Source organism: Vombatus ursinus, unplaced genomic scaffold (genome assembly GCF_900497805.2).
Source record: "Vombatus ursinus unplaced genomic scaffold, bare-nosed wombat genome assembly UNPS02014812.1, whole genome shotgun sequence".
NCBI lineage: Eukaryota > Metazoa > Chordata > Mammalia > Diprotodontia > Vombatidae > Vombatus > Vombatus ursinus.
This window is the reverse complement of record NW_020954590.1, coordinates 75,774,374-75,794,466: the sequence shown is the minus strand read 5'-3', so window position 1 is coordinate 75,794,466 and position 20,093 is coordinate 75,774,374. Positions and strand designations below refer to the sequence as shown.

The following is a 20,093-nucleotide window of genomic DNA, read 5'->3' as shown; positions in this document are numbered from 1 at the left end:
CTTCTTCTTCTTCTTCTTCTTCTTCTTCTTCTTCTTCTTCTTCTTCTCTCCCTCCCCCCCTTCTTTCACTCTTTCTTTCTCTCTCTCCTCCCCTTCTCCCATTTCCTCTGCTTTCTTCCTCCTCCTCTTCTCTCTCTGTCTCTGTTTCTCCCTCCTTGCCCTTCTCCCTCCCCACAGCACCCTGGGTATAGTCTCTAACTTGGTAAGTAGCTTTACTGCATCATGGACAATATGGTGAGAGAAATCTCCTCCAGCTCAAGAGGGAAAGAAAAATTCCTCTCAAGAGTTGAATTCTTCCTACATAAGTGGCTCTCATCTAGAACACCAAGGGTCACACTCCTGAAAGCTCTTACTGCCTTAACTATTCCAAAGCTGTCAAGCTTGCTTTTATGCCCCGTCAATGACCTGGCCAATCTTTGGCCAGTCAATGGCAAGCTGCCCCTACAATTTTACAAGGAAAAACTTCTTCACATTGTAAAAGAGTAATTGGCTATAAACATGTCTTTCCACTTTCTTTAACACATTGACATCTTATTTTGTTATATGACCCTTACTTTCTGTGATTGTATTAACAAGGCTTGGGAGAAATCAATTGATCAGGATGCCCTGATGAATCCTCCCCCCCACACATACACACACATACTGAGAACAATAGATTTAAGATTCAGCTTAATTTTGAAATTATTCTTACACATTAGCTTACTCATTTTGGTACAGCATGCCTCATTATCATCCCCCATGATAGAGGCATCTCTGTAATAAAAATATGATTCTTCAATGGTACTTTCAAGAATACATTTTTCCCTCTCTGACAAGACATATTTGGTTATATGTAGTAGACACAAGCAACAGGTAAACAAATAGAAGTCACTTTTCTCTAATCTCCCTGAAGCCAAGAACTGTAACTTCTACCAAAAAGAATGGTTTTCCATTAGTTTCCCATACTCATAGTTTTAAGTCACTTCATGGTATTTTGCCACTGTTAATAAGCTGACCTCTTACTGAATAAGCCTGAGGGAAAATATATTCTAATATTGCTTGGTTTTTAAAATGACTTTGGCTTGCCTCTCAGCTTATGAAAATAGTGGAGAGGGTTGACAAGGGGCACAGAAAGAAGAAATCCCCTTCAGAAGGTACCAATATCAAACTATCCTACTTGGTTTAAACATAAGAGATATCCGATTCCTCCCTCTCCATCTCAAAAGATGAGCCTAAGAAAAGTTGATTGTATAATTAGTCAATAAGCATTCATAATGTACCTACTAGATGACAGAATGAACATAGTACAGTCCCAGCTCTATACCACCAGAAATAAAGGGGGGGGGAGAAAGAGAGAGAGAGAGAGAGAGAGAGAGAGAGAGAGAGAGAGAGAGAGATTATAAAATCAAGGGTTTTTTGAGGATAGGAGAAACATAGGCATGTTTGTAGGAAGTAGGGACTAGACCAGTACACAGAGAAGATTGAAAATAAATAATACAGTGAGGGTGACAGAGGAGGAAATATATTGAAGGAGACAATATGGAATGAAATCACTTACGTAGGTACAGGGGTCATGCTAGGTAAGTAAGTAAGTAAGTAAGTGAGTGAGTGAATAATGCCACCTCTTCCTGTGAAACAGGGGTGAGTGAGGAGATAGTGGCAAAAGGTATATGAGTGACATGAGATGAGGAAAAGGGGAGAAGAGGAAGGGAGTTCACAGCAAATGACCTCAATTTTTTTTTTTCTGTAAGATATGAAGCAAGGTTCTCAGCTGAGAGGGTGGAGGGCAAGAGAACCATGAGAGGTTTGAGGAAGGATTATTAAGGTTTAGAAAATCCACCATGGAGAATGGGATAGTGACTTAATCAGGGAGTTGATAGTTGGATTGCCTAGCAGCAGTGAATGCCCAGCTGAGGTTGTAAAACATAAATTGTAGTGAAGTCATTCTCCCAAAGTCATGCAGTGGCAAAGCTAGGGTTTGAACTCAAGTCTTCCGGCTTCAAGGCTATTTCTTTTTCCACTTTATCATACTTTCTCCTCCAATGTGAAAATAAAGCAGAAATTTTAAAAAGTATCTGAAGAGGCAGAGAAATTCTCATTCTGATCTGTGTCAAATGGTTAAAGGATGGAAGAACATCACACTGAGAAGAAAGGGAAGAATGATCAATGTATGTGTGCAGTTGAGGCACAAATAGGAGGCTTTTCCTGAAGAGGAGGAAGCAGTTGATTGCCCTCCCAGGAATGATGATGTGGATCCAAAGGTCTCAGGTAAAAGTCAAACCAATCAGAAGGAAAAGCAATAAGTGATAATTAATAACTCCCTATTTTATAGGGAGATTGGGTAGGACTGAAGTGGTACAAATGAGACATATGCTTGCTGACTTGATAACAGGGCTCTGCTGACTTCTTGAGGTCTGCATTGATGACCTAAGAGAGAAACTCCCAAGATTGGTCAAAGCAGATGACTACCACCAATTTCTGATGATTCATACAAGCATAAATAGTACTTCTGAGGGAGGGGACTAGAAAGTATTGCTAAAAATCACAAAGTCTTAAGAAAGAAACTTAAAACCCAAGTTGCAAAAGAGTCTTACCATCAAGGAAGCCTGTGGAAGACAAAGGTTTTAGAAAAGAAAGACTGATTTGGGAAGTAAATAAAACGGTGCATGAGAATAGAACTTGGACTTTTAGGCTAATGGCCTGGCATTGGTACCTAGTAAAGTCTGATTAAAGTGCAACTTGCCTATCTACTTCGTGAAGATTTAAAAAGATAAAAAACAGGGGGGGGGAGAGGCAAAACTGCCTTTGAATATCCACAAGTTGGATACTACAAAATGTTTCTACAATGTAGTAAGAAAAATAGAAATGTTACCCAGAAATTCACAGGAGACAAATCTAAGAAAAGAATCAATAAAAAAACCACCAGTGTCATATAACTATATGCAAATACACGAAGTAGGCAAACTGAGACTTAGTGAGATGAGACTTGTTATTGGAATATGGCTGTAGAAGGTCCTTATTCAAAAGAAACAGGATAGGTAAAAAAAGAGGGCAGAGTAGCATTGCATATTAAAAAGATATTCTCAGGAGGCAAAACCCAATAACCAGAAAAGGAATGCTTGATGGGAAGCATTGGACTGAAAGCCAATGAAAGCAAAAACATAAATGGTATGGTCACTGGAATGTGCTACAGACCATCTGGGCAGAAAGAGGATTGGCAGGTAATGAGGATTTAGGGAAAGAGATTGCAAGCCTGGCACAGAAATATGAGACAGTGATGATGGATTACTTCAATTTTTCAGACACCTGTAGAACTCTTTTTCTCTTAAAAGTAGATGACCTAATAATTTCTTGATTATCCTTTAATTACAATTCAATCTTTCAAAAGGAGAATGAGCAAGAGTAAATTCTAGATCAAGTTCTCACCAACAGGACAAAGTAGTAGCTGGTTGGGAAAATGGTTATAATTGTAACCTCAAGGAGTAGAAACCATTCCATCTTAGAATTTTTTTGTATAGAAAAAGGAAAAGAAGGCATAATTAAACTTGAATGCTAGATTTACAGCAAACACATTTTGCTGAGTTCCAAAATAATAATAATCATATAGCATTTTAAGATTTGCAAAATATTTTATATTTTGTCTCATTTAATCATCAAAACAACCCTATGAGGTAGGTGCTATTATTATCCCCACTTTACAGATGAGGAAACTGAGGCTGGAAGTGGTTAAACTACTTGCCTGAAGTTGTATAGCTAGTAAGTGTTTGAGGATGGATTTGAACTCAGGTCTTCCTAATTCCAAGTCCAACACTCTACCTACTGTACCATCTAGCAATTTCTAGGATAAGTAGTATCTCAAAGCCAAAAATTTTACAGTAGAAACTGGTTCTGGAGGGATGGAAAACTATCAAGGAATATGTCTGAAGATTAGATAGATAGATATACATATACATATAATACATTTATATATACATATATATATATAAAAGTTTTGGTGAGGGAGGAAAAAAAAGAATTATTTAATGAGGTCAATGTGGATGCATAAGAAATTCATCAATTTAGATTATTAAAAGACAAGAATAGAAGATGGAAACAATCCCAGATAATGGAGAAGGAATACATAAGTGCGGGATGTTCCTAATCAAGATATTCTCTGGAGTGCTAAAATCCAGTATAAGCTGAGATTGATCAGGAAATCTATGGACAACCGAAAGTATGTTTGTTGGATGTTTTTATTTCCTGGTATGTTGGTCTTGAATGTAAGAAAAAGCTTCCTAAGCATTATAATTGTGTAAAGATAGAATGGGCTGGATGATTATTTCTCAGAATGTAAGAGAGGGTATTTTTGCTCAGGCATGAAATGACCCAGATGGCCTCTGAGGTTGGAGATTTTGTCATTCTGAGTCCAAAGTTCAAGAGGGAGAAAGGTGAAAGGCAAGGAGCAGTGTCTGCAGCAGAGATTCCAAAGCCTGGGTGGTCAGCACAGCATACGTTAGGGGAAAGATGCTTTTAAAATGTCACGGTAGACATCAGGGAGATGGTGTTTAGTACAATTCTCAAAGGCAACATCATGATCTTCATGTCCTGCCCTTGCTAACTGCACTTCCTCCTGACTGTGTCAATCAGTCAACTAGGTGGTACAGTGTATAGAGCCCTGAGACTAAAGTCAGAAAGACTCAAATTCAAATCCAGCCTTAGACACTTCCTAGCTGTGTAACCCTAGGCAAGTCACTTTACTTCTGCTTGCCTCAATTCCCTATCTGTAAAGCAGGGATAATACACGTACCCTCAGCGTTGCTGTGAAGATAAAAATTATATAATAAAATGTTTAGCACAGTGCTTGGAACACAGTAAGTGTTACACAAATGTTAGTTATTATTATTATGTGTTCATGTGACATCAACAATATAATTATCATAGAATCATAGTGTTCTCCCTGGCCCCCTTGCCGCACCTCGACTGATGCAGCCACAGTGTATGATCACAGATAATGAGATATTAAGGGGTTAATGATATGCTAACATCAAGTGATTCCTATACAGAGTATGAACATAAAGTGTGGTAAAGCCATTCCCTGGCATTACCTGGAAACTTGGCCATGCCCCTGGAGGCTTCACGGAATAAGTTTGCCGACAGTTTGAAAGATTTCATGAATCCAGGCCAGAAGGAAGATTTGTGGTGTATGTGACTTATAAAAAGAAAAGGAAAGAATTTCTCTTTCTTGTCCCTCCTCCATAGTCATGGTATCTAGCTTAGTAGGAGACACTCCATCTGACAGAAAGACAGAGACAGACAGAGTTGGAGACAGAGACAGAGAAAGAGTTCATCTAGCCTAGTAGGAGACACTGCATTTAGCAGTTGGAAAGTCAGTGCAAGACAGAGATAGAGACAATTGAAATCCTAGTTAGGGAGCAGACAATTACTCTTCAGACAGAGAGGGATATAGAGGGACAATCACTCAAGGCTGAAAGCAGCTTCAAAGGGTGGGACCTCTAGCAGCTTATAAGAGAAGTGACTATGAACTTAAGAGATCACTAGCCCTGGCAATCAACAGTTGTTTGGTGAAGAGATACAGACCCTGAGAGCCCACCTTCACCATCTGTCCGACAGGGATGCTTTGTCCTGGGCAAACAGCAGGAGAAATTTACCTAGAAAGGTTATTAGGGGCTCTGCATTATTAGAGTTGTGAGTTGACTTGGCCCCTGTGTTGCCAACGTGTACAAATACCAATGGGCTCTAAATATGGGCCCACTCTTCTCATGGATACCATGCATTTGTAGAAAAATATACCCCAGGTTTGGGGGCAGCAGGAATGTTTTGTAGCTAATGTTCATTCTGTGCTTCCTTCCCTGGCTCTTCAGTCATAAATGGCCCCTTCATCAACCCTTTATTTCATATTTGTCCTTGCAAAATGTTTAATAACTGACTGCTTGTTCAAGCCTCTTCTTTCCTCAAGTCCTTCAATAAGTTCTACTCCAATGACTCATCATGATGTGCGGGTTCTCTGACAGGTTCCACAGAGATGGAATGACTTCAATTATAGATCCAGAAATGGATTTTATTTCTGCTACCTGAGAACCAATATAGCTAAATTCAAAGAAGTTCATCACCAGGAGGATGGTCTCTAGTTGGTGATTATTTTTTTTAGGCTGCAGCAATTCAGAGAAAAGACAGAAATACATAAATGGCCCTCAATTCCTCAGAGCCCCCTGTTGTTTCCATGGTGATAGTGATGGAGTAGTAAAAAAAGGACACAGACTGTGATAAGAATCACACTATTCTTTAGACCACTTACAAACATTTATTTAACTGTTAGTACTCCATGGAAGTCATTTGTTTCAGTGACCAGCAAATTGATATACTTCTGGTAAAACTAAATCATATCTATACTGACACTCTTGCTAAATATGAAACTGGAACACATGAAAAAGTCACATCTTACTGGTCCATATTGGGCTCATCAACCTTGAAGGCCATTTGTGATTGAGGGTGGGATCAGGAAGAGAACTTGATAAAGAAGAATGAGAAGGAACCACCTAACAACAGAAGGAAACCCGGAAAATCTTAATGTCACGGAATCTAAGCACTCCCAAAGTTAAAGAGGATGAGACCTAATATGTGTATGTATGAAATTAAAAGGGACTCTGCAAAATGATGATCCAAGTAGAATGTGTTTGTGCACCCCACTGGAAAAAGGGGATTTAATAAATGGCAATTTGACGTTAGGTGATAGATATGTAGATGGAACATTTATTAAGTATTTACTGTATGGCAGGTGTTATGCTAAATGCAAATATAAGCAACAGGGACAAAGCAACACATAAAGTAAAACTGGAAAGGGACAAAGGAGGAAATGTCTCCCACACAGGGGTAAAGTTATTGGCCAGAAGTCAAGCAATAAGGAGTGGAACTAGAACTTCACCAATTAAGAGTCAGAGCTTCAAGGTGGTAGCATCTAAAGGGTGAGAAGATTGATGGCAAGAGGGTGGAAAAGTCCTGAGAGTTGGAAAGTGAGCCAAGAGTGAAGTGAGTATCACCTGGGTGTCTCAGGTCTTAATTTTATAGTTTTAGCTCTGTAGTCTTAACTTTGTTTTCTCTCTATAATTAATATTCAGTTCATGTGATCCACTGATTTCCAGGTAATGCCAAAAGGCTTCCAAATCTTTGGTTGGGTTGCCTATGTAGGATTCACAGGAGGAAAGGAACAGAACTCACACATGATGAGGTATGATTGGGTTGTAATTTGTATTATTGGAGAGAATGCCCATGCCAAGAAGAGAGATCTATCAAAGTATCCTATGACCACTCTTATGGTTGCTTCCATTGTTTTGCCCTTTGTGCCAGGGTTACAGTCCTTACATATTACCTCTTCTCTTACTTCATAGGTTTAATATCAGAGCAATCTAAACAAGGAAGGCTTGTATCAAACACTAATATCCTCACAAATTAATCTCTCCATCTCTTGATTCTACTCTTTTTCAGGGAAAAATAATAGAATTAAGGTAGCATGCAATATAACAGAATTGATGTCAAAGATTACCTGATATTCCAAAAAATTAGGTCCTGATATTAATGGTGGCTAATAAATTAACAACCCAAATAATTTTTATTTTGAGGTAAACTCAAATGAATTAGAGATGGCTTCATCAAATATATTATTTTGTGCTATACTTCTTTCTCATTTGATTACCAGCTTATTCAAAACTATCCAATTAGCTATCATTAAAAAGGTTTCACACATCCAGAGCTAGACTTTGAGAGACAATTTAACTTTGCTAAATACATTATTGATCCCTGAAGATTATATTAGTGCCAATTGCTTACTTCCTATCTGAGTCAATTAGCCACTATTCATAATGACAGTATCATTGTTCCCCAAATTTAAAAGTGATATTCTAAGTATCCCCCATATTCTTTTTTTAGAGTTGAAAATTCAAAGTCCAATCAAATATTAATTGACAAATAAGGAGGGGGAAAACATGATGGAAAATGCAGCATACGGATTGGACTACTTCTAATTAGAATGTGTTCCAAAGCTCCCTCTAAAAACTCGACTTCCTCTTTCATGTTAGATGCTGCTGTTTTGATTTACTTTCTGACCTTGTGGTTAGCAAGATCTGGGTTTAGATCCTGGTTCTGAAATTTACTGTGTGACTTTGGGTAGTCACTTAAACTTCCTGAGCTTCAATCTTCTCATTTGTAAAATGGAAATGAAAAATCCTAATAATTCTCTACATTACCTATACTACCTTAGAAAGTTTCTATGAGGAAAGTGGTTTGCAAATCCTCAAGCAGATAAATTTATACACTTATTATCAAAAGCTTTTCAGTTCTTTGCTTAATATATAAATTCTACTTGTGAAATGCAAGCAAAGACTAATTAAGAAACTAATTAGCTTCTCACCTAGCATAGGAATACACACACACAACAGGAACTAAATAAATGCTGTGAATTTTGGTGGTCAGTTGTATTAAAGAAGTAGTATAATATACTATACCTAGTGGAAACATCCTAGGTACATGTTGAATGAATGGATGGGTGGATGGATGGAAAAAGTACTAGACTGGAAGTTAAAAGGCTTAGCTTTATCATTATCACCCCTTAGGAGCTTAAAATAATCACTTTATATTTCTGCATCTTAATTTCCTCATTTGTGAAATAGGGGTGACATTCTACTGTCTCCCTCACAGGCTTAAGGTGAAGCAAACAATTTCAAACTGCAAAAAAATCATAGGAATGTCATTTACTTTTTTAATCATAGGAATTAAATGAGAGAGAACTCCAGATACCATCTTTATCTTGAATAGGAAAATATTGCAGGGTTAAAACAAAAATTAGCAAATGGGAAAATGCAACATTTATAAAAATGCCTGATGGAGATTTGAATTACAGACCTCTTTGTGGAGTGTACACATCTTGGTAATCACAACTAAATCATCTCTTTGAGCTAGATTGTTATGCTACAAAGTACAAATAATATTCTTGTGACTTACAAGGAATTCATCTGTAGCTCCTGGAAGAAAATACACTTGTTCTGGATTTCTTGGTGAGAGGAGGAGGTCCCTGCTTTTCCCTTTTGAACCATAAATCACCAGTGTCCTCTTACATTCTCCAGCTTCTGGAGAATCTTCAGCTGTTTTCACTTGTATGATCCACTGTCCACCTAAATGAACCAAAAATGGTATTGAATATTGGGAAAAAATTAGGGTTCTACTCACAACTCATTATTCTTTCAAAACAGAAAACAAACACACAAAGTTGAGAGACAATAAATCAATAGCCCTTTACATCTTTCAATGTTTAGCATTCAAGATGGGTATCCAAAGCTACTGAATAGAAAAAGACATTGTGCTATAACTGAAAACTTTCTTAAGACTCAGATTGAAGAATTGAAAGTGCAATGATTCTTGAAAACTGAACAGTTGAGCAATTAATCCCAAAGATTAGAGAAAAAGAAAGAGGAGGAGAAGGAAGAGAAAAGGGAGAGGGACAAGGAAAGCAAGGGGGATAGAAGGAAGGATAGGAGGAAGGGAAAGAGGAGGGGTAGAGAAGGAAGAAGGAGAGGAGGAGGAAAAGAGTGGAAGAAAAAATGTTTGACAGCAAGCTTAGCATGCCAAGCCAAGTAATGATTAACACTGCCTATAAGACCTTACAATCTAATGAAATCACATTATTAAACACTTCCTATGTGACAAGTACATGATAAACATTGAACATAAAAATAGAAAAGTAAAGAGAATCCCTGCTCTCAAAGAGTTTAAAATATTGTAGCAGGAGACAACACATACAGGTGAGTTCTGGACAGTGAAAGAATGTTTCAGTGATGGTGTATCTAATAGGGTACTTAGTCCAACATGTTTAAAAAAAAAAAAAAGGATGGTTGGCTCTATCATCCTCAGTATTTCCTCAGTATTAAATGTTTTCGGCTGTTACATACAAGGAACGACATGATAGAGTCACGAAAGAGGTTCATGGGTAAGTAAAAGGCTAAGTAAAAGAATAGGCACTGGTCAAGTAGGTTCAGAGAAGGGGAATTTCAGAGAAAGGAAATACATGTGGAGAAAGTTATGTTGACTGCACAATGCCACCTAGGTTTTCCTTCTGGCTCTCTTTCTATCACAATCCCAATTCTTATAAGGTCAGAGTTCACAGAGATCCTTCACCTACCAATAAGGGCAGAAAATCTCATTCCCCCCCCCTCCCCAGACCAACAAGAACTATGGCCAGTGGAGAGATGAGCAAAAATGTAGTTCCTCCAAAAAGAATACTGGATCTTTGAGAAAAAATGTAAAGGCATGGCAAGGGAGTAGGGGAGGAGGGAGGGACAACCAAGATTTCTTTTTTTTTTATTTAAGAAAATAAGAAAAGAAAAAAACGTCATGTGCATAGCAGAACATAAAAGAAGATTAAAAATTTATAGCAATAAATTTCCATTTCAAAAAAGCCTATATAATAAATACTACGTGCTGTGTTGAGAGCTGTCCATCTTTTCCTTGTTTTCTTCTAAGTTCAACTTTGTTCTCTGCTGTACACTTTTTTGTTCTTTTTTCTTAAGTGTGGATATATTTATATATACATATAGATATATACACACACATATACATATATGTATATACATAATACATATATAAACATAAACTTTCCCTAACAGATTCCACTCCTAATCTTTGTTTTTACATTTGTGAGTATCTTTTATTTCCTAACCCTCCTGACTCCTTTACTTTACTTCTATTCACTACCTTGCCCTCTTTTTACTTAATCTACCCCTCCCGAAGATTCCTCCCTTACCCTCCCATTCCCATAAATCTAAGCACTCTTTTGTACATCTTTTTAACCTAGTTCCTCACCTTTCCCTATAAAGATTCCTCCCTTATGCTCTTCCCCCTCTCTATCCTCTTAGCATTTATTTCTTTCTAGATTTAGAAAACTTTTATACTCTTCTAGATGTATATGTATTTTTTCCCTCTTGAACCCATTCCCAATGAAAGTAGATTTCCACAACCAGCAGCCCTCCTCCCCCAACTAATTCCTCTGTATTGATTCTTAGCTGTTCCTGAATGGTTTTACTTTTTGAAGTCATGTCATGCTCAGGTCCACCCCAATCTTTCTTATGAACTACCCAATTACTTATAACAATCTTACACATACATTTTACATTTTACATACATAAAAGGTAAACAGTCTGTCCTTATTCAGTCCCTTGTAATTAGTCCTTGGTATGTACCTTATGTTCCTCTTGACTCTTGTATGTCAAATCTTCTATTAATTTCAGTTTGTGTGTGTGTGTGTTTTTTTAAACAAAGTCCTGAACGTCTGACAATTCATTGTCTTTTTTTTATTCAGAATTATACTTAGCTTTGCTGGGTATAATATTTTGGCTAAAGACCCAGTTCTTTTGTTCTTCAATATATAGGGTTCCAAGACCTGTGGTCTTTTACTGTCTCCACTGCTAGGCTTTGTGTGATTCTAATTGTGGAACCACCATATGTAAATTGGTTTTTGTTGTTGTTATTGTTGTTGCTCATAATATTTTATTCTTGAGCTGGGGGTTTTGGAATTTGACTATGAAATTCCTGTAGATTTTTCTCATAGAATCTCTTTCAGGTGGTGATCAGTGGATTTTTTTCTATTTCTACTTTCCCCTCTTGTTCTAATGCTTCAGGACAATTTTCTTTAATTATTTCTTGTATTATTGTATCCAGATTCTTTTTTTGATCATAGCTTTCAGGTAGTCTGATTATTCCTATGTTTTCTCTTCTTGACCTATCCTCCAGATCAATTGTTTTTCTTATGAGATTTTTCACATTCTCTTCTATTTTTTTGATTTTAATATTTTGTTTTATTATTTCTAAATCTCTTATAATTTCACTGCCTTCCCTTTGCCCAATTCTGATTTTCAAGAAGTCATTTTCTTCCTTAAGTTTCTGGATCTTCCTTTCTAATTGATTGACTTTTCATAATCTTGTTTTTCTTGAATTTTTTTTTTAGTTTTTCCTCAATCTCTCTCATTTGATTTTTAAAGTACTTTTACATTTCTTCTATGAATTCTTTTTGGGCAGGTGACCATTTGACATTACTCTTTGGAGGTAAAAGAGGGTTTCTTTCCTTCACTATACTCCTTTAAATTTGAAACCGAGTCTTCTCTATTCCCATAGTAACTCTGGACAGTTGGATTCTTTCTCCTTTGCCTGTGCATTTTGTTTTATTTTTTTTTTTTTTTTGGCAATAGCTTGGTTTTTGTAAACACCTCTAGTCCTGGGGTATGCAGGGTGCCTCTGGCCTCAGATTCTCCCTCAGTTCCCCCCTCTGGCTTGGAACTCAAACCAAGACCTCCAGCCTCCTGTAAGTGCCCACAGCCAGAGGCATCCAAACCCCACTGCTTCTGTATTCACCAGGCAAGTGCTAGTTCCTTCTCGCTTTGCCGTGTCTCCAAAGCACAACTGGGTCTGTTGTTACTTGTCAGCAGAGGTCCTCTCCATCTTTCCCAGCTCAAATGCCTACCTCCCTTCACTGTCCTGGGGGAGGCTCTGGCCAAGGCAGCCTCCCAACTCTGCTAGCCCCAGGGCTTGCTGCTTATTGTTTAATGATCTCTAGCCTGGAGGTGTTTACTCTTCACAGGGATAAAATCTCAGTCCCGGGATTTTTCTTCAGATCTCCTCCAATTGTCCCAGGAGGACCACTGTTCTGCCTCTAATCTTATTTATTTTACCCCTCTATGTTGGCCCAAAGATGCTATTTTATCTCTTTTGTGGAAGAAAATCTTGAGAGCTTGGAATTTTCTGACCTACTCTGCCATCTTCACAAAATTCTCTCTTGACAACCAGGCTTTCAAAAGGACATTTAGAATGTTTCATGTTGATTGAGACATGCAGGAACCTCAGCATATAGTATACACTAACTCTTATGGTAATCAGATGAAAAAAACATGGTAATTGGAATAAAAAGTCAGTGAAGATTTATTTTAGTAAGGTGGATTTCCCGAGGGGAATGGATAATTCCTATTTCAACTGCTTCAGAAGACAAAATTAATTTTTCTGGTATATACAAGACACTGAGATGATTGTATGCAAAGTGGAAATTTTTGAAGTATGAACTATGTCCCTGCTCCCTTCTTTTTTGTTGTTATTTATCTTTACCCCTTTGATGGTAAGTTTTCTACTTTACCTTCAATCATTTTCTTTTTTCTTTTTTCTTTTTGCAGTTATTCTTATTTTTTATAGATTTTCTCCCTTCTTGGTGCTTAGGAGCTCTTTTGTAAATATGTAACAGGATGGAGCTATGTGGCCTTTAATCTTTGTGGTTTGATGAATCTGCTCTAAGCATCTATACATTGGAAGCTCTCCTCATTAGATTCCATTTTCTGAGGATACACAAAGTACGGGACTTTGTGTGGTGGTCAGAAGATTGGAAAAGGAACAAAGTTGAGAAGATAGAGCCAGAAGACATTACCTCATGTTTTTAATATTGAAGGCATTGCATGATCATAAATATCCCTTTCTCAGTAAACTATTTTTAATAAAGGAAAGTACTTGGCACCTGGAAGTGATTTGGATCTGTCTACAAAGGAGAGAAGGAACAGACAATTCCACAGCCTAGCCATTTAGTATGTGCTGTACTGAGAAAGCAAGCTCTGTTCTGAAAGGAAATAAAGTATACACAGGAACTCTTTTTCCTTTGGGACAACTGTGGAAGTCAATTTCACAAATGGACCAGCAACATGCAAATTTTAAAGGATTACTCTCTCTTTATTATTATTTCTATATGTATGGGGTAAAGCAATTTGGTGATGTATTTTTAGGATACCTGAGGTACAGGAGGTCAGACAGAATCCAGGAAAGTAAGAAGGTATTAAGATTAACATACTTGTTTTCATCTGAAATAAAAATGCTTCTGGCTATTTTAAACTATTTTAAAAGAAAAACATGATTAATAGGCAGTCAGATTTGGGGTGACATAAGAGTGGGGGCTTTTGTCAGGTAACAAGGAAACAGCAGGTGTCATTAGGTTGCCAAGGTTCAGCACAGTACAACAAAGATTGGTAATTAATTCAAGGATATGCAGCCAATCATAGGTGCTTGTTATTACCTATAATAGCTGATGCTAACTCTCATCCTTATGATCCCTTTCCATCCCTTCCATCCCAAGGCTGTGATAGAAACTAAACAATCAAGAGACTGGACTATCATCCCTATTGGGCCATTTTCTGGTTGTGTAATATTGGCTGAACCATTTGACTTCTCCAGGGCTCAGATTCCTTATCTACAAAATGAAGAACCTGGACAAGAAAAAGTGTTCTTAGCCTGGGTCCCTAGATAGATTTTAAGGGACTAGTGAACTTGGATGAGAAAAAAAATACTTATTTATTATCACTAACCTCTAACTGAAATTTGACATTCTATAAATGTCTTCTATAAATATCAACAAAAACCACTCTTCTAAGATGGAACCCATAGGTTTCACTGGACTGCCAAAGAAGCTCATCACATAAAATAGATTAAGGCCTTCTGCTCTAAGAACTAGGTCCTTATTGAACAGACAGTTATAGTTTAGTTACACTGTATCTGCCACTATTGCTTTCAAAAGACTTTCTTGCTCCAGGTAATGTCACTATTATCTAGGCAGCTCCTTACTCCATTCATCCTTTTCTGCTCTCAAAAAGTTCATCTCCCCAAACCAAACAAACAAATAAATAAATAAATGAAAAGTTCATCCCTTTGCATTAATGAAATTGAATGTAAGTCACCTTCAAAGTTTACCAGACCAATAAACCTGTAACACATCCTTTTCTCTTATTATTTAGCTGTTAATAGCTGTGATGTTTATCAAATGAACACTCTTAAGTTATATATATTGGCTTTCAGGGAACATGGTCCCATCTTCCATGTCTATATATTCCAGATATTAACTTTTTTCAAGGTGGTTATAATTTTCATATTTTCATTATTTTATACTTGGATCCTTCTCCCAGGGTTGCTCTTACCATGATGAAATGAATACTTACAATTTTTTTAGCATAATGCTTGTAGCAACTCACTCAAGACTTCCAAACTTTTCCCAAATTCACCCCACAATGAGATCATAGAAAGTTTGCATATAATCAAATCTTACCCTATTGACCATTACAGAAATGTTACCAATTTCCCCTCCTCAATCATAGACCTAGAGATTGAGAGAAACTTACACTCTCAGGAGAGAGACAGAGACAGAGAGAGAGAGAGAGAGAGAGGAATTTAAGAGCTAGAAATGATCTTGGTGGCCCACTAGTTAAAGTCTAACTTGACCAAGAATTCTTTTTATAACTTCCCAAACAAGTGACCACCTGGCCTCTGCAAGAAGATATCTAAATATATCTAAAGATATCTAGATATCTAAAGATATCTAGGCAGAGTACACTATTTCTGAAGGAGGTCCATTCCACTTTTGGGTCACTCAAATTGTTGAGGAATTGTCATTGTGTTTTTAACTGGCTTTGTGATTTTATCACTGTAGGGAGCTTCAGGTCAAGACTTTCCTCTACCAAGGATCATAGAGACTGTATGTGTCAGATGCTGGATGTGAATCTAGTTCTCACTCTGAGATCAGCTCTTTTTAATATGCTCCCTCTCATTGCAAATAAAATAACAATTGTTAATCTTTTAAAGTAATTTTAACCTTTTTAGGAGGAAAATTTTTACAACAAGCCTAATCTACTTTACTATTTCCCCTCATTGCTTCTAATTTTGCCCTTTGGGCCCTTATAGAACAAACAGAATAAATCTAATATCACTTATACAGGACAATCCTTCAAAGAACTGTGTGCCAATGGGCAAGTCACTTAATTTCTAAGGGCCCCAGTTTACTCCACTGCAAAATGAAAAGTTGGAATAAGTGTCCTATAAGGTGCTTTCCAGTTCTAGCTCAATGCTCCTATGTATGACAACAGGACCTCTGAGGTCGCATCTAGCTCAAGCTCAATCATTTTATGATATCCTGTTTCTTTCACCACCGAAATTGATAAATATTACACTATTGGTAAGTGCACACAGTGTAGTATAAAGAGAATTGGCTTTATTAACATTTTCCTTGCACTACCTACTTCACAGGTAAGAATGAATGGACTCAAATCTAGGGCTCTTTGATTTAGTTTAGGCCCTTAAGCTAGTCACTGGACCTACCTAAGTCCCAATTTTCTTAGCTGCAACATGAAGATATTGTAGTACATGATCTTTGAGATCCTTTTCTCGATGAATTCCTATAATCTGAAAACTATCTTCATTTCTAGAACAACTGACTATAAGATGGGGTAAGGCTCTGAAACCTTAGCCCAAGTTGTTTAATATCTTCATCTCGAGTACATGAAAGAATTTGGTAACTATAAGACAAGGATGTGGTGTCTTTTGATACTTCAGGGTAGCTATTTTATGATGCTGCACAAGTTAAATTATTTTGTTCTAAAGAACTATTTAAAATTATTTTACTCTCAAGAACTATCCCAAATGGTCTATAAAATCTAAAAATTCTGAGATTGACATTCTAAACACATGACTTTTTTTTTTCTTTTCATTTTCTTTTTGTTAAAAAATGAGATGTCCTTTCATGGATGTGAGATGTATTACAAGTAGTTGTTTTTCCTTTCTGTGGTCTGTTTTGCTTACTCATCCCCTTGTATTCCCAAATCAAATTGCATTAGTTAGCTACTTTGAAGGCTGTTGGTAATGGTGAGATTCTGGTAGTTAACTTGTTATTGGCATGGGATAGGAGTGGGAGAGGAAGGGATAGAGAAAACTCATAATCTGATTTTTTAATATAACAAGTAATTTTAGTGTCAAGCCATCTTTCCTTTTTGTTATCTTTTGGAAAACACATTAAATCAGTAAAGAAGAAGACGGTGTCATTTAATAACTGACTGAAAGGCAAACAAAATGCATTTTGACTGATAATGAAATAATGCATCATCAGTATTCCAAATATCAATTCCTTATCACATGGTTTCTTCAACTACAGTCTTTCAAGGCCTAACTCACAGGGTCATAATGAGGGCAGTTCTCTGTAAAACTGAAAGAATCACATAAAGAGGAACTATTATTTTTGTTATGCAGGATTCTTTTTTTTTCTGAAAAGGAGTTTCTTTGGGAGTTATTTTTTCTCTATTTTATAAAACAAGGGACATATCAGAACATGAATAAATGATTTCTTGGAAATTTCATAGAATTCTGTTCTTTCTAAAGCCCTAAAATCACTTTGTTCTCTCTTAAAAGGTTGTAGTGAAGTACACTATAAGATCTTTCTTGTCATTATAATGATACCTTTAGAAAATATGCCTCTTGTGTTCTCCCATTTATAACATCTTGATTTACGACGTGTCTCAAGGAGGGGGAATAAAACTCATCCTAAGTATTGTTAATCATAAAATTACAAGGAGAGTTTCACAGCATTGTCAAGGTCTGTTCTAAGTGGACCATTCTGCTTTCTCCCACTTCCCTTTAATCCCACCAAGCATACCATACATTCTAAAAAATATACTTCTTGGTGTAACTGGACCTAGTAGACATTTGATGTGTTGGAACTCCTGCCTGATTAGCTATTAGAAACCTCTTGAAATCAACAGGCAGCTATGACGAAGATTATTAAGCAAATTAATTTGCCAGTAAGACTTGATAGAGCCATATTTGGAAGACCAACTCAAAATTCTAAGAAAATATTAAGAAACTCTAAGAAATGGAACAGGCTGCCTAAGTTCCTTATTCCTGGAAATATTCAAGCAAAAGCCAGGTTACCACTTGGGATTATCATAGAGGGAATCTGTGTGTCAAGTAGACAATCGGTCTAAATAATACCATAGTTTTCTTGCAATATGAACATTCTATCAACCAGGTCAATGAGTGATGTCTCTGCTAAACTCATGCTGTGAAGATACCTTTCCATTTCAGAGTGTGTGCTCCAAGATAATATATCTATTAGAAAGTGAGACAAAGCATTCTAAAATAACTTCAACTAAAATGTGTTATCTTATTTTCAAATGTTTCAAGGAAAAGTTGTTTCCATTGTAAGAGATTATTGAAAATAAAGATATATACGTGTGTATATATATATGCATATATATATTGTATCTCTATATATGCATATATAATCTATGTGTATTTACATATATATATGTGTGTGCATCTCTCTCTCTATATATACATATGTACACATATATGTTTTTGTGTATGTATGTATGTGTAAGTATGTATGTATATCCTCTTCCAAATTCATGGATTTCCTGAAATCTATCCAGAGATCCCTTGATCCAAGAATCTCAAGTTAAGAACTCTCAATCTGGTCCAAGTCCTTTATTTTATCAGTAAGGGATATAACATCCACAGTGGTGAAGTGAGTTGCCTGAGATCATACAACCAGCCAATAATGGGCAGAATTGGAAATGACAATCCAGTCTTTTGATTGTGTTACTTTCTATCATAGCACCCATGGAACTAGAGAAGCCTATGGACCTATTCTCAGAATAATGTGATTTAAAGAGAATCTGGGAGTCAGAATCCGGGCTGAGTTTTGTAGCCAGAACAGCATTGTTGACCCTGAACACCCAGGAACAAGGAGGGATGGGGGGTGGGACTCAACTCAGCAGAAGGACTTACTCAGTACCTGTCTTTGGATGTAAACTTGGTGGGACTAATTCTGTGTCAGAACAAAGCTAAATTGTGAACCTTACCTGCCTCCTAACCCTCAGGGACCAAGGTGGTATGAGGCAACTATACTTTCAAGGTACTGGGGAAAATAACTTTGAAGTAAATATCCCTTTCTATAAGCTAATCAACATCAAGTTATTAAATGTAACTGGAGCCCTAGTCATTGACCCTTTAACAACGGGGAAGAACATTCTGAGGGGTAGCTAGAGCTAATGACAGTGGAGAAGCCCTGAAAGTCACCCTGCAATCCTGAGGGGATAGGTAGCCCAACCGACTTTGAGAGAGATGGCCCAGGCTTGCATACTCTGCTCCCCCAAGACATGAATGTAACAAAGAGAGCCAGAGCTGACTCAGGCCATTTTGAAGACACTAACAGTTCTGGTTACGCAGCCAGTGAAGAAAAATCTCTTCTCAGCCACATGGTAGTCCATCTGGAATAAATTCATGCATACTATAGGGTCTCCAAGGCATTTCCCTCCTAAGTATTCTCAATTCTCCTAGGACTAGTATCCTCTCCATTAAGGTACTGCCTCAGCAAGGTGATGGGGTCATGCACTTGACCCCAATTATACATATTATTAGCTACAATGAAGTAAGAACAGATAATAAAACATATAGCTGACTCAATGTAGTTGTGCAGCCTGGCTGAGCAGAAGAAAAGATGGGAAAATCCAGAAAACCTTTAGGAAATCTGCTTTACATAGGTTCTTAAAGACACAGGTTGGTGAATTTTTCTCTAGAGTAATTTCTTGGAAGTATCTTCTGATGGCTTCTGAAAAAAAAGAGGCAGAGAAGATAAGAAATTCTCTGAGAAACATATTACAAGGCTATTGGAATTAAGAATAAGGAACTGAGGAAATAGTTTATGGATTGGAACTAAGGAAATAATTTATGGATCAGGAATCAGAAGACTGAGTTAAGTACAGGCTTTAGAAGGTCATGGAGAAGCAAAGAAAAAAAAATCAGGAGTTTAGGGTTGCCATAGGTACAAGGTCATAGATACTGCTCATCTAAGTACAACAAATGTGAGTCCAAGCCCAGAAGCAGTGAATTTACCTGGTGGGAAGAAATCAAATTGTATGTGAAAAGAATCAAGAAAGGAATGGATGGGATGATCTGTCTGAGACATGAATTAGCCAGGTGGGACAATGGATAAAGTGCTCAGACTAGAGTAAGGAAGACCTGAGTTCAAATCCTACCTTAAATACTTGCTAGCTGCTTGACCCTGGACAAGTCCCTTAATCACTATTCTGTTGCCATTTCCTCAGATATAAAATGGAGATAATAATGGCACCTCCTTCCCACAATTGTTATAATTATTAAGTGAAACAATATTTGCAAAGTGCCTGATACATAAGGGGCATGTACTCCCTGGTTTTTTTCTTTTTCCTTCTTTCCTTCCTTCCTTCCTTCCTTCCTTCCTTCCTTCCTTCCTTCCTTCCTTCCTT

General features: G+C 37.1%; 1 protein-coding gene across 1 annotated transcript in view; it reads right to left on the bottom strand.

Moving 5' to 3' along the window:
* LOC114053992 (lipoxygenase homology domain-containing protein 1-like) overlaps positions 1-20,093 on the bottom strand; it is a 657,625-nt gene that overhangs the window by 203,940 nt on the left and 433,592 nt on the right. The window contains 1 exon segment of the mRNA XM_027877094.1: positions 8,974-9,143. Coding sequence (XP_027732895.1) covers positions 8,974-9,143 — 170 coding nt within the window.